The following is a 13,120-nucleotide window of genomic DNA, read 5'->3' on the forward strand; positions in this document are numbered from 1 at the left end:
AATATGTAGTATCTATTTCTCTTATTGTTCTTCATATAGGAGCATCTTTCAAATTTCAAAATGCATTTGGAATCATTGTTCTGCAATGCAATATTATTGTGCATATGTGGTGTGTATATGATTTTTTATTTGTGTCTTTCCAATTATATATAAGTGGTTAACCAAAACAACATGTTTGGGTATATGCCTTTGGAATTATATGAATTCATTTTAATATGTTTTCATATTGTACTTTGCAGCTTCAAAAAAAGCAAAAAAAAACCTCGTATTCCAAAAAAAAGAAAAAAAATACATCTTACGCCGGTTATGACGTGACCAATGTAGAATGCAAAAAAAAAATTAACATTCTATGCCGGTTTTGCCGTGACCGATGTAGAATGCAACGCATTTTAAGATGATCCTTGTCACGTGACCGTCGTAGAATGTGTTGCATTCTACATCGGTCATGCGTAAAGGACCGACATAGAATGAAGACATATCTAAGACGGTTGTCGAGACACTGGCGTTGAATACTCCGCCTTCTAAGATGGTCTTTGCGATCGTCGTAGAATAGGGGACAACTTTTAACGACATCGACTATGACAACGGTCGTAGATCGATGTAGTAACCCTGTGTTTAACCGATGTAGAATGAATGTTTTCTAGTAGTGGCTTAAGCGTGACTACGACCAACAAAGGAAGAGATTAAGATAGCGTGTCTTGTACTCTAGTAAGAAAGTCGCTTCTTTCATCATAGTAGGTCTACAAACAACAAATAGTGCCCTTTTCTAAGGATCAACGTCTTCAAGATTATGAATTTCATTTATTCTTTATAGGATTTTGATAGATCTTAGAAGAATATTATCTATACAAAAGAATCGCATACAAAGAATACTAAATAAAATTCTTAAATACACTACTTAAATACTATATCAGATCATCTTATAAGTGTATTGTCTGAAAACTTCAAATGCACAAAAACTAATCATGATTTGATAGCTTATAAAATATAAATTCTATCATTTATATTTATTTACATCTAATAAAAATGATTAGGAGTTCTTATTTGTTTTTAAGACTTAAATGTTTTTTATTTATAGAAATTGTAAAGATATGAGTTGGGTCTATGAAATAAATAGGAGAGAAAAATAATTTCTCTCAAGAAAACGTAAATATGTAAATAGTGAACCATTAAAGTTGATTAGTAAAAGTAAATAATTAATGCTATTTAACCTGTGCAAACTTTCACATGATAAAAAAATCATTTAAAATTTATACTTTTTTAAAGAATTTAAAATTACTACCAATAATAGAAGAAATAATTAAAAAAATTTAAATATGTCTTTTTGTTCATCTAATTTAGTGTTTTTATTTTTATTTTTGTATATGCATTTTTTATTTTAATCTTTGTAAAATTTGATTATTTCGTTCTTTGTCTTTAAATTATTTTAAATAATATTTTTTTACTATTTAAAATACTTTAAGGACAAAAAATAAAACAATAACATTTTATAAGACTAAAATAATTTAAAAAAAAAAATAAATTATAAGAAAAAATGTATTTAAGCAAATGAAAAAACCATTTATGAAATAGCAATGCTATTTGTTAGGAACAAAAAACTTATAACGTGGAGCAATACTTTTATTATAAATAATTTTTAATTAAAAAAGCTGTAAAACTTGCTTTGGTGCAATACAAAGAATTCGTGCATCTCTACGTAAAGCATCTCATTCAAATAAGCATTTTCCTTTAAGAAAACAAGGGGTACCGGAGTATAATAATTAACACGAGCGTAGCCGCCGAAGCGTGTGAGTTGGGTGCGGTCTAGGGACACGAGACAGTACAACGCCAAATTTAAAGCAGGCAAAAATGGACCCACGCCCACGCTGTCGGCATGGCCACATAATTACTTTAAAAATGTTCACTACTCTATTTTCAGTTTAAATTATTCATAGTACTATTTTATTACGAACCCTTTATTTTTTTTATATAAAATATAAACTTAATTCTGGAAGTAATAATTAGTATTAATAAATTTAATTTTTAAAATAAGAAAACTCATTTTAGTTTTCGGAGTTATTAAATATAAATCATTTAATTTTTATATTCCTATTTCAAAAATTAAAATAATTTCTAGCTTATAATATTAAAGATAAAAAAATTCAGCAAAAATAAATATTAAAGATCAAAATGACTGTTGTTTGTTGATTTAAAGATTAAAAGGAAATTTTTATAATTTTAGAAAATAAATTAATTTACGTTCATAATATAGAAATTACTAATTAAATGCACCATATCGACAAAAACAAAAGCACCAATATATAAGATTTTCTTAACTATTATTATCTCCAAATTACATCCATTGATCTTTAAAATCAGCATGTACTACAGATTTAAAACAATTTAATGAATATAAAATAAAATATATTTATTTAATTTTGTACTTTCTTAATATTAAATATTTAGAGCAAAACTTACTACCGTGTTGTTTCTATCAAACTCAAATAGAATTATTTACAGTTAAAAAATAATAATGAACATTGACAAATGACAGCAATGGACAGATGAACGTAATTAATAACAGAACAACAATTTTGCCATTCTGAGTTACCAATTCACTCAGAATGAGAGAACCTTTTTTTTCTCAAAGCTCTTCTTTTTCACTCATCCTAGTTGTCACTGTTTCGCGCACCCAACACAACATAACACATCAACACAAGAGGTAAACACACACGTTATCCCCTTCCAACACCAACAACAACAACGACGACTTCGTTCCGGTATCGCATCATTCATTCCCGTCGCTGAATCATCTTCAAAATTCAAAAGCAAGATCCACACACAGTTTCTTCCTCTGTTAATGTTGTTGTCTCTCTCACGCACTCAAAAAGAATGAAGTCTCTAACGACGCTATGGCCTATGGATATTCTGAAAACCTCTTCTTTTGTTAGAATCACCGCCCTGTCACTCTTCTCCCTCACCCTCTTCCTCTTTCTCTTCACGCGCTTCTCTCCCACCTCTTATTCTTCCCTCACCTTCTTCTCCTCCACGCCGGAGCCACCCTCCCGGGAACAAGCACCACCACCACAACCAAATTCTCCTCCTCCTCCTCCGCCGCCGCCTCCACCGTCTCCTCCGCCGCCGGGAGTGAAAATATTCCGCGTGCCGCCGTTACCGCCGGTGGAGAGGATGGGGGTGTTGGACGGTAACGGCGTGATGACGGAGGATTTCAAGGTGGGGGAATTAGATCCCGGTTTCGAGGAAGATTCGCTAAACGACACCGTTTCGAGCGTTTCGAGTAAGGGGGGTGAGCGTGTGAGGGAGAAGGTTGAGAAGTATAAAACGTGTGATGTGAGAACGGTGGATTATGTGCCGTGTTTGGATAACGTGAAAGCGGTGAAGAAATACAAAGAGAGTTTGAGAGGGGAGAAGTACGAGCGGCATTGCAAAGGGATGGGCCTCAAGTGTCTGGTGCCCCGGCCCAAGGGATATCAGAGGCCCATCCCTTGGCCCAAAAGCCGAGATGAGGTACTTTTCCGGATTCCAACTTTGTAAGTTTTTTTTTTTTCTTTTCATTGGTCAATGTTAGTTTGTTTATGATTTTTCTTTTTTTTTTTCCATCAACTATCAAGTCAATATTATTACTTTTTTTTTTGTTAAATTACTCATAATTTTTATCTTTTTATTCCTATAATTTGAAAATTAATTTCTATAGTTTATATTTTAATTTTTTTAAGTCAATCACTTTTGAAATAAAAAAATAAGAATCATATCTTATAAGATTATAAGAACAATTGAGTAATTTAACCTATATTTTTTTTATTTTTTTGTGAATGCTTATTCTTGCTTGTGAAATGAAGGGTTTTTTTTTTCTTTGGGTGGTGAATTTGGGAAGGTTTATTTTTTGTCGTCTTGTTTGGTTGAGTGGCTGGTGAAATGGGTGCTTTCTTTACTTTGTTTGTAATTTTGGTGGCTAGTGGTTTTGAAATGGTTGCTGTTGTCGGTAGCACGCTTGACATGGAAGTTGTGAACACATTCTAGGATAATATTGTGTGTTTTGTTCAAGGAGAATGGTGGTAAGTGGTAACCAATAAGGGGCTAGGTAAGGAATTAAAGTGGGAAAGTGTTACCAATGCACACGCTTGCTGGGATTTTTTTATAAAAAAAAATTGTATATTAGTTTTTAAACCAATGTACTTGTTAGTAGGGAACAAAGCAATCGGACGAAATAAATAAAGAAATAGAGGGGCATAATATTTCATATTCTAATAAGTTGAGTATTGACATGTTTCATTAGAGTATCTTCTAATGAAATTTGAAAAACTGGGTGAATTACATTTTTGGATTTTGTTTTTGCTGAAGGTATTTTTTTCGAATAAGGTACATTCAATTCAAATAAATCATTGATATTCAATATTCATGGGAATAAAAAGAGCCCCACTAGTTACTGGCCGGGCTCTTCTATTGAAAGGAAAAATGTGTGATTTGTTGTGATACTTACTGTATTTTGGACGAGAAGATATATGAGCAGAAGATGAGCAATAACTCTGAAAACAAATTGGTGGGAGGTGATAGACATTTAACTATTAGGGATTGTGGAATTTTTATTTTTTTTAATCTGGACCTTTGTCATCAGGATAATCTAGAAACGAAAATTCTTCATCTGGAGTCTTAAGCACCAATGAGAAGAGTAGATTAGATGATTTTTAGTCATGTGAAATCGAAGACAGGGAGACCAAGAAGGAATTTAGAAAAAAAATGTAAAGTGAGATCTTATGGTAAATAATATTCCTGAGAATTTGGCTTTTGTATAGCCAACTTTATCTAGTGAGATAAGGCTTTTGTTGTTGTTGTTGTTAGTGTCTTAAGCATTTTGAAATTTGATTCATATTTCATTTAGATGCTGGGAGCTGAATCTGATTTTCTGGTCAACTTGCTGGATTTTGATTTTACAAACTCTTGAAATTTAGATTTTGTGTCATTTGACACTTTTCAATTGGTTTGGATTGGGAAGAAAGGGTTTTCTAAGTTATATGCAATTACAGGTTTGGTACAGTAATGTACCCCATACACGTCTAGTCGAGGATAAAGGTGGTCAAAATTGGATATTAATAAAGAGGGATAAATTTGTTTTTCCTGGTGGTGGAACTCAGTTTATACATGGTGCAGATAAATACCTGGATCAGATTTCTGAGGTTAGTCTCTTCAAATTCATTCTGATATTTGTTGCTAAATATACTGCGAGCTAATTTGAAATTGAATGTACAGATGGTTCCTGAAATTGCATTTGGTCACAACACCAGAGTTGCTTTAGACGTTGGCTGTGGAGTGGCAAGTTTTGGTGCCTTTTTGATGCAACGTAATGTGACCACTCTTTCAGTAGCACCAAAAGATGTTCATGAAAATCAGATTCAGTTTGCTCTTGAGCGAGGTGTGCCTGCCATGGTAGCGGTATTTGCTACGCACCGTTTGTTGTTCCCAAGCCAGGCATTTGACCTGATCCATTGTTCAAGATGCAGAATTAATTGGACTCGTGATGGTAGTTCCTCTCTCTGTTTAAACCTTTCATCTCCTAGCTTTTCTATAGTTTTTTTTTTTAAAGTTTGTGTGAAAACATGTAGTGCCTTGTGACTAAAACAATTCTTTGTTTTTTTTCTTTCCGATCAGCAATGTGACAAACAATTTATGTAAGTAATTGAGCTACACTTGGAATGCATTGTTAATAGAATAAAAACTATACTGGGTTAAATATATAAAGTAAAGGAAGACAACTCAAAGCTATTCAGGCACATGGCTACACCACAGTGGCAATGAAAGGTAATGGGGGTGCTTTAGTTTACCTTTCCTTTCTATGAAGGAAAACCAAATTTGAATATATGATTATTTGCTTCTAATGTTGGAGGGTTGAAGCTTAGAAGCTGCTAAGGTTGAAGAACAAAATGTCAAATAGGAGTTTGATTTCTTGTTTAAAGAACTCGTTTCTTGAAAGGATCTCCTGATTGTCTTGCAAAATGAATTGTTGTGCCATGTGAGATGATGACATTGTTCTTTTAACTTTTGAACTTTCTATAGATTTCTTCATATTTTGACAATGTGAATTTAAGAAAAATTAGATACAAATACAATCACAATTATGCTTAAAGGCTTTAGTTCTTTGTACTGATGTTTTGTTTTTATAATGCTTTACTGGAGATGGAATTTTGCTTCTTGAGGCCAACAGGCTCCTGAGGGCGGGTGGCTACTTTGTCTGGGCAGCACAGCCTGTTTACAAACATGAAGAGACCCTTCAAGAACAATGGACAGGTAGCTCATAATTGTTTCTGTATTTACCAAAACAGTTGTTCATCTTTCAATGGGTTGATAGATACTGAATCATTAGGGGTCTACCATTATCTCCTTTTATTCTTTCTGTGATCAATACTCCAACTTCATATGGTATCAAAGGACCTAGATCTTGAGATGAGATATTTAGTTTAAAGTTTAAACCCCATGATCTTTGGACTTAACAGAAATGGAGAACCTGACAGCTAGCATTTGTTGGGAACTTGTACGAAAGGAGGGCTATATTGCTATATGGCGGAAACCTTTGGACAATAGCTGCTACCTTGGTCGAGACATTGATGCGCATCCTCCATTATGTGAGTCCAATGATGATCCCGATAATGTTTGGTATGACCCCCTACATATTGTTTAATTCAGCCATGTTATATATCACTCATTTGTGATCTTCATGATTAATTGAACTAGAAAGCAATGGCTAGGCTAATAAGAGTCATGGCTTTTAAAGATTGATTGTCATCCCAAGAAAGTTCCCTGAAAGTTATAGTGAAGCAATTGTTGCAATTTTGGCCTTCTATATGGATTCGTAATATAATAGATTGGTTTGCCAATTAGAAGTTTACACCTGCATTGGATCACTAATGCATTCTCTTTATTCCATCCAAATTTGTCTTTCCTTTTTTCACACGAGGCTAACATTACAGTTAAAAAGAAAAAAGAAAAACCTGGTTCATTTAATATTTGACAAATTGCATAGAGATTACACCGGATAGAAAGAGCCCACAATGGAAGAGCTAGAACCTTCTTGAAGAACCAAAAACAAAATTCAAGACATGCTTCACAAAATTAGATGGTCTGGAACATCTTGAGTAATAAACTTGATAAAGCTTTAATGTTTAAAATTATACAAACTGTATAAAGTAAACAAATATCAGAACTTGTAATAACCACAAAACATTTTGCAGGTATGTTGGTCTTAAGGCATGCATCACTCCATTACCTAATAATGGATATGGAGCAAATGTTACAGAGTGGCCTTTGCGGCTTCATCAACCACCAGACAGGCTCCATAGCATCCAATTGGATGCCATTATATCCAGAGATGAACTCTTGAGGGCTGACTCAAAATATTGGTTTGAAATAATAGAAAGTTATGTACGGGCTTTCCGTTGGGAGGATTACAACTTGAGAAATGTAATGGACATGAGGGCAGGATTTGGAGGGTATGAGAGTATTACATTTCTTGCTTTCTTTTTCTGTTATATATTACATTTGTCGGTTATTAGGTTTCTGTAGAATGATTGTCTAATGTTGTTGTTATCCGTGTGTGTATTATGTCGTTGATAACTGCAGAGTTGCTGCTGCGCTGCATGATCTCCAGATTGACTGTTGGGTTATGAATGTTGTTCCTGTCAGTGGATTTAATACCTTGCCTGTTATATATGACCGCGGGCTGACAGGAGTTATGCATGATTGGTATGAAAAATTTGCTTGGATATCTGTTGAGTTATTTTTAAATGTGATTGGTGATTTCATACTGTGTGAAGTTGCCATTGTAACCGCATAATAATCTAAGCTGATTGGCAAGTGAAACTCAGAGGGCCTTATTGGTTTCTGGTGTGAGAAAAATGGTCAAGTTCCAGAAAATATGTTCTAGAATATTATTTTCAGAAGAAGCATGTGGAAAATGATTGAAACAATCTTGACTTATATTTACTATTCATTGATATTTTTTTAATCTAGCATGAAAATGAACATATTTTGTCGGGGGTTGGTACCACCCAGTAATTGTTCTCTCCAAACATACATGCTATATGCTTCTTGCTTGATTTTCATTTAGCAAGTTTATATTAAATAGAGGTGATGTGTGAATGTGCTTATTTGTGTTGGTTAAGAGCACACTATATATTAGAATTCAAAGTCAATAACACAATTCATAGCACCTACTTGCCTTATTGCTGCAACCTTGGAGGCATTTGAGCATAATAAGCAACTAAGCACATATTGGCAGAATGAGATCTACACTGGAAGAGATACATGAAAATGAATCTATACCAGTATTTTATTTATTTATTCTACTTTTAAAAATAGATGCCAAATATTTTCATGTCTCTTTTTATTTTCTTAATTTTGACTATGAGTAGGGATCTTATCCTGATGCCTAAAATTCTTTTTACCTTGACAGGTGTGAACCATTTGATACATACCCAAGAACATATGATCTGCTGCACGCTGCAGGTCTTTTCTCTGTTGAGAAAAAGAGGTGTGTGCCATCACACTTTACTTATGCCTCTATAGGCTCATGCCATTATTGGTGTTTGATAAATTATTTCTTTCTTTCAGGCAAAAGTGTAACATCTCAACCATTATGCTTGAGATGGATCGGATGCTAAGACCGGGAGGACGAGTGTATATACGCGACACCACACTTGTTATAGGTGAGCTTCAAGAAATTGCAACTGCATTGGGATGGTCAACTACCATAAATGATGTAGGAGAGGGTCCCTATTCAAGCTGGAAGATATTAAGGTCTGATAAACGGTTCTGAATTGCTCAATTGCGTCAGTAACTTATAGAACACCATATATGGTACTCCCAACTGAAATCTCATTTTGTGCCAGAAATGTTGGCCAAAACTAACCCATAATTTGCCAGAAACGGTAGTCTTAATTACAATGTTGAATCCCAACTAACAGGTTTTCTTCTAAACACTTTAAAGAACTTGCCTTGTATCAATCTCTACAGAATTACTAGATATGTTTAGATGATTTTTTTTTTTTGATAAACAGATATGTTTAGATGATTTTTTTTTTTTATAAACAGATATGTTTAGATGATAATTTTGTCTATTTGATTCTAGTGTGATGTAAGCTTAAGTTATTGTGTAGAATGGACCAAATGCTGCGGGAAATTTGTTTAGTATGTATCAATAAAGCTTCACTTGTAATATGGTCTTTCCCTTACCTCCCATCATCTTCGGGTTGATATCAGTTATGTTTATTGTTGTGACCAGATGGCTGAATGTTCGAAACCATAAGCATTTACTATTAAGAATAATAATGTGCTTTGAATTGTTATAAATTATGTAAATTATAGTAGTATTCTATTTATTGAAATAAATATGGATTTAAAAAGCAATAAATTATTTAACGTAAAAATATTAATAAACTATAATTTATTATGAATAGAATATTATATTACATATTTTGTAATTAATACTAGAACTAGCCATGTAGAAAAAATATATTGTTAATTTAATTAGTTAAATAACATGTAAATTAAAGATTAAGCATTGTGCATCTAAAAGGTTGAGATATCATTAAGGTTAAATAGTCATTTTCGTCCTTAATCAGTACTCTACACACATTCAGGAACAAAAATTACTATTTCCCCAAAATATATTTTAATATTCATCTCCTCCCTTTTTCTAATCGTTGCAAGTATAACATTACAATAAACACTTAAAAAAAAGGAAAAACATAAGTTAAAACAAACATAATATTAATTAATAAGCATGAATTGTTCGTTGCTTCGAAACTTTTATTGTGACAACATTAGGTAATGACAAAATCAAATTAAGCCTCATTTTTTTGTAAGGATTAACATAATTGCATTTTTGTTTGAGTTTCATATTTTGATAATGTACTGTCACATTAAAAATTTCAAAGCAATAGACAGATTATGCTTATTAATCAATATTGTGTTTATTATTATGTTTGTTGTAACTTATGTTTCCTTTCCTATTTTTTTAAGTACTTATTGTAATGTTATGTTTGCAACAATCAAAAAAGGAGAAGATGAAGACTAAATTATATTTTGGGTAAATAGTCATTTTCATTCTTAAATGTGTAGAGCATTGACAAATTTGTTCCTAAATGTGTCACATAGGTCCTTTTATTAATGGTAACGGACAAAAGTTAATAGATGGATGAATTTGTTGCACTTTTTTTTACTTTTGGTGACTAAAATTTGAATTTCCATTTTTCAGAAACAAATTTGTTAACACTCTATATATTCAGGGATGAAAATGATTATTTATCATGTCATTAATTTTCAGTCAAGTGAACATCTTTTTAAGAAATTGGTCAAGTGGTAACTAAGCTAACTATTAAAATAAATAAAAAGGTTGGCTATGCATGTGACCTAAACCATTACTATGAATTGAATAATGAAAAAGTTTGTCACTTAAATTATTATCTAGAACTTAGAGTATCATAATAACAATATTTTTTTTACAAAAACAAGATCACGTAATTTTATTCATAATCATAGCAACAATACACATAATAGCATGATTAAAAAACTAGAAACTAAGAAAAGATGATACAATCCTTGTTAAAGCATGAGCAACATCATTGTTTTATCTTCTTACAAAATTGAAATTAGAGGTCACATTAGATAATATGAGTCTTTTACATTCACCAATGATAATTCAAGTCTCTAACTAGGTTGAAAACAAGTCAGATTGTTCGACAAGAACCTATGACCTAACCTACATTAGGCCTAGATCATGTTAGACCTTTTTAAAAAATAGATTAGGCCAAGACTTTTAATAAAGTCTAAGCCAATCAAAAAATCTTTTAGGCCTAACCGGAAGCCTATTTAAAAAAATTATAAATAATTGTTCATTATTATCATTCTTATTATAATATTAAATATGCTATAATTTGTTAAAATTTTACATTTATTTGTCTTTTTAAATGTTAATCAAGTTGATTTCCATAAAAAGTTAAGTTAAAGTTTATTAAAAACTAAATTTATGTCATATTTAAATGTCTTATTGAAAAATATATTTTTAAATAAAGACCATGAATGTTTTATTAAATCTTAAAAATATGCATTTATCATATAAATAAGTTAGGTTTGTTTCTTATAAAGTTTCACATACATATTTTTAACTTTGTTTTAGTGTTAAGTTATTACAAACTAGGCCCTTAAAACATGCTTGTAGACCATACTAGGCTTTTATATAGGCTAGACTCATATACTTAAAAAAGCCTTTGATATGTAAATAGGTTAAGCTGAGGTCATATACTTTTAACCCAAGCCATGTTTAGGCTCAGGCCTAGTAAAACCTAGCTTGGTTCAGTTTGTTTCAACCCTTATCTCTAACTCGTCTAGAGAATGTTCAACAATCTTGTTCACCACATACTTATTATCACTTCTAAATGCACATTGGACATACCAACTTGAATAACAAATCTTAAAGTTGTGCAAAGAGTCTGAGCTTCACCTTCCATGACTCCAAGACAAGAACTGATAGCATCTGAAAACACATCACTGAAACTTCCCACACTATCTCAAAAGCAAGCACCCATACTTGATATATTCTTGTCAACAAAGAATGAAACATCGATGTTACATATGAGGCTTCCTATAGGAGGAGGAGTCCATCGATCTTAAAGAACCATTTACTGAGATTTATTGATGACTTTGTTAATAATTTGAGCTTTGGACCAATCTTGAAAAAAATATCTCCATGATGAACCATTGCATCATCAATATGAGCTTTTGACTCCCAAAGCAAACTATTTCCACACCCCATGATCTCCAAAGAAGCATAATTTATCTCTGTTTTGAATAGACCTAGAAATTCAAAGCTAGATTAGTAAATCTCTACAAATGCAAGTATTTGATCCATTCCTGGCATCAAAGCCTTACAAAAATTCAATTCAAAACTAGGATTGGAACTTGTTTCCACACAATCCAAATCCCAAAAAGCTAGGTTGATCACTCCTAACATGCATCTAAACGTAAAATTAAAATAAGATTACATTAACTATGATAATTGACCAGAAAACAGAAAATTAAATACTTTCTACTTCAATCACTCAACAAATGTGAAATTTAGCTCATTTGAATTATGAATGATTCAAATAGAACCTCAAGAGGGAGTAATAATGGAGGAAAAGAGAGACAAGAGCGAGTTCAAGATTCTATTTTTGAAATTCACAAATTAGCCAAAAGTTTTTACAAAGGATATTATAAGCTCTTTAAATTGAGTTTAAATTACATTATTTTTGTGTGTCTCAGATGAGTTTTTCTATAACGAAATTACACTTATACACTAAGTACTTTTGCACTTGATCTTCATGCTTTTGAACCTTGTTTGCTAGGGTGATTAGATGACTCGTTGTGGTGAGTTTCTTTTAATTCAAAGGTATTTAGCATTGAAAATGGTCCATGGTAAAGTGTAGCTTCATTGAGGCGAATCTCTAGTTCCAACTAATCAAGAGTCTCATTTCGCTCTGACGAGATCATGTCTACAACTCTTCATTCTTTGATGATCAAAATCAGTTCTTGTAACATCCAAATTTACACAAAAACATCTAAATTTACACAAAATTAGCCCCAATTTTGCCAAACAAGTTTTGTTTTTTAAATTAAATTTTATAACTAAAAGACAACAACTTACAACCACTCCAAACGAGACCTAAGTTGTTGATTCAGTTGCAAAAACATAGTAGATTGTGTTTATTGGTCACGTGACTCACTAATTTCCTTACATCAAGACCATTAGATGATAATAGAATTAACAAATGAGATTAAGTGTAACACAAAATGTTATACTGGTGTAGCTTAATCCCTCATTTAAAATATTTATTTATTATAAATTTTGGTTGTATAAATAAACATTTATTCTATGTAATACATATACTAAAATAAATAAATCCCTCAAGACGAGATAAATGTAAATATCTTGGTAAATGCTTTTTGAGCATGAAGACATTCCTTACCTTCGACGAGAACACTATCCTCTTCTCCTAATTTTACCTATGAAAAAACAAAATTGCTTACAAAAATATACTTAAGAAATGATTGTTACGAAACTTTGATCACTTCGGTCTCCCTAAAAAAAATA

The 13,120-nt window shown here is 32.0% G+C and overlaps 1 protein-coding gene across 1 annotated transcript; it reads left to right on the forward strand.

The window, feature by feature from the left end:
- The first annotated feature begins 2,249 nt into the window (after positions 1-2,249).
- Positions 2,250-9,207, forward strand: LOC100813466 (probable methyltransferase PMT10). Its single transcript, XM_006593719.4, has 9 exons — positions 2,250-3,507; positions 5,025-5,174; positions 5,248-5,518; positions 6,172-6,282; positions 6,489-6,648; positions 7,224-7,481; positions 7,612-7,734; positions 8,444-8,521; positions 8,602-9,207. Exons 1-9 carry the CDS (start codon positions 2,872-2,874, stop codon positions 8,804-8,806), a joined length of 1,992 nt encoding a protein of 663 aa, XP_006593782.1. The 5' UTR covers positions 2,250-2,871; the 3' UTR covers positions 8,807-9,207.
- The last annotated feature ends 3,913 nt before the right edge of the window (positions 9,208-13,120 follow it).

The sequence above is a fragment of the Glycine max genome, chromosome 13, assembly GCF_000004515.6.
Source record: "Glycine max cultivar Williams 82 chromosome 13, Glycine_max_v4.0, whole genome shotgun sequence".
NCBI lineage: Eukaryota > Viridiplantae > Streptophyta > Magnoliopsida > Fabales > Fabaceae > Glycine > Glycine max.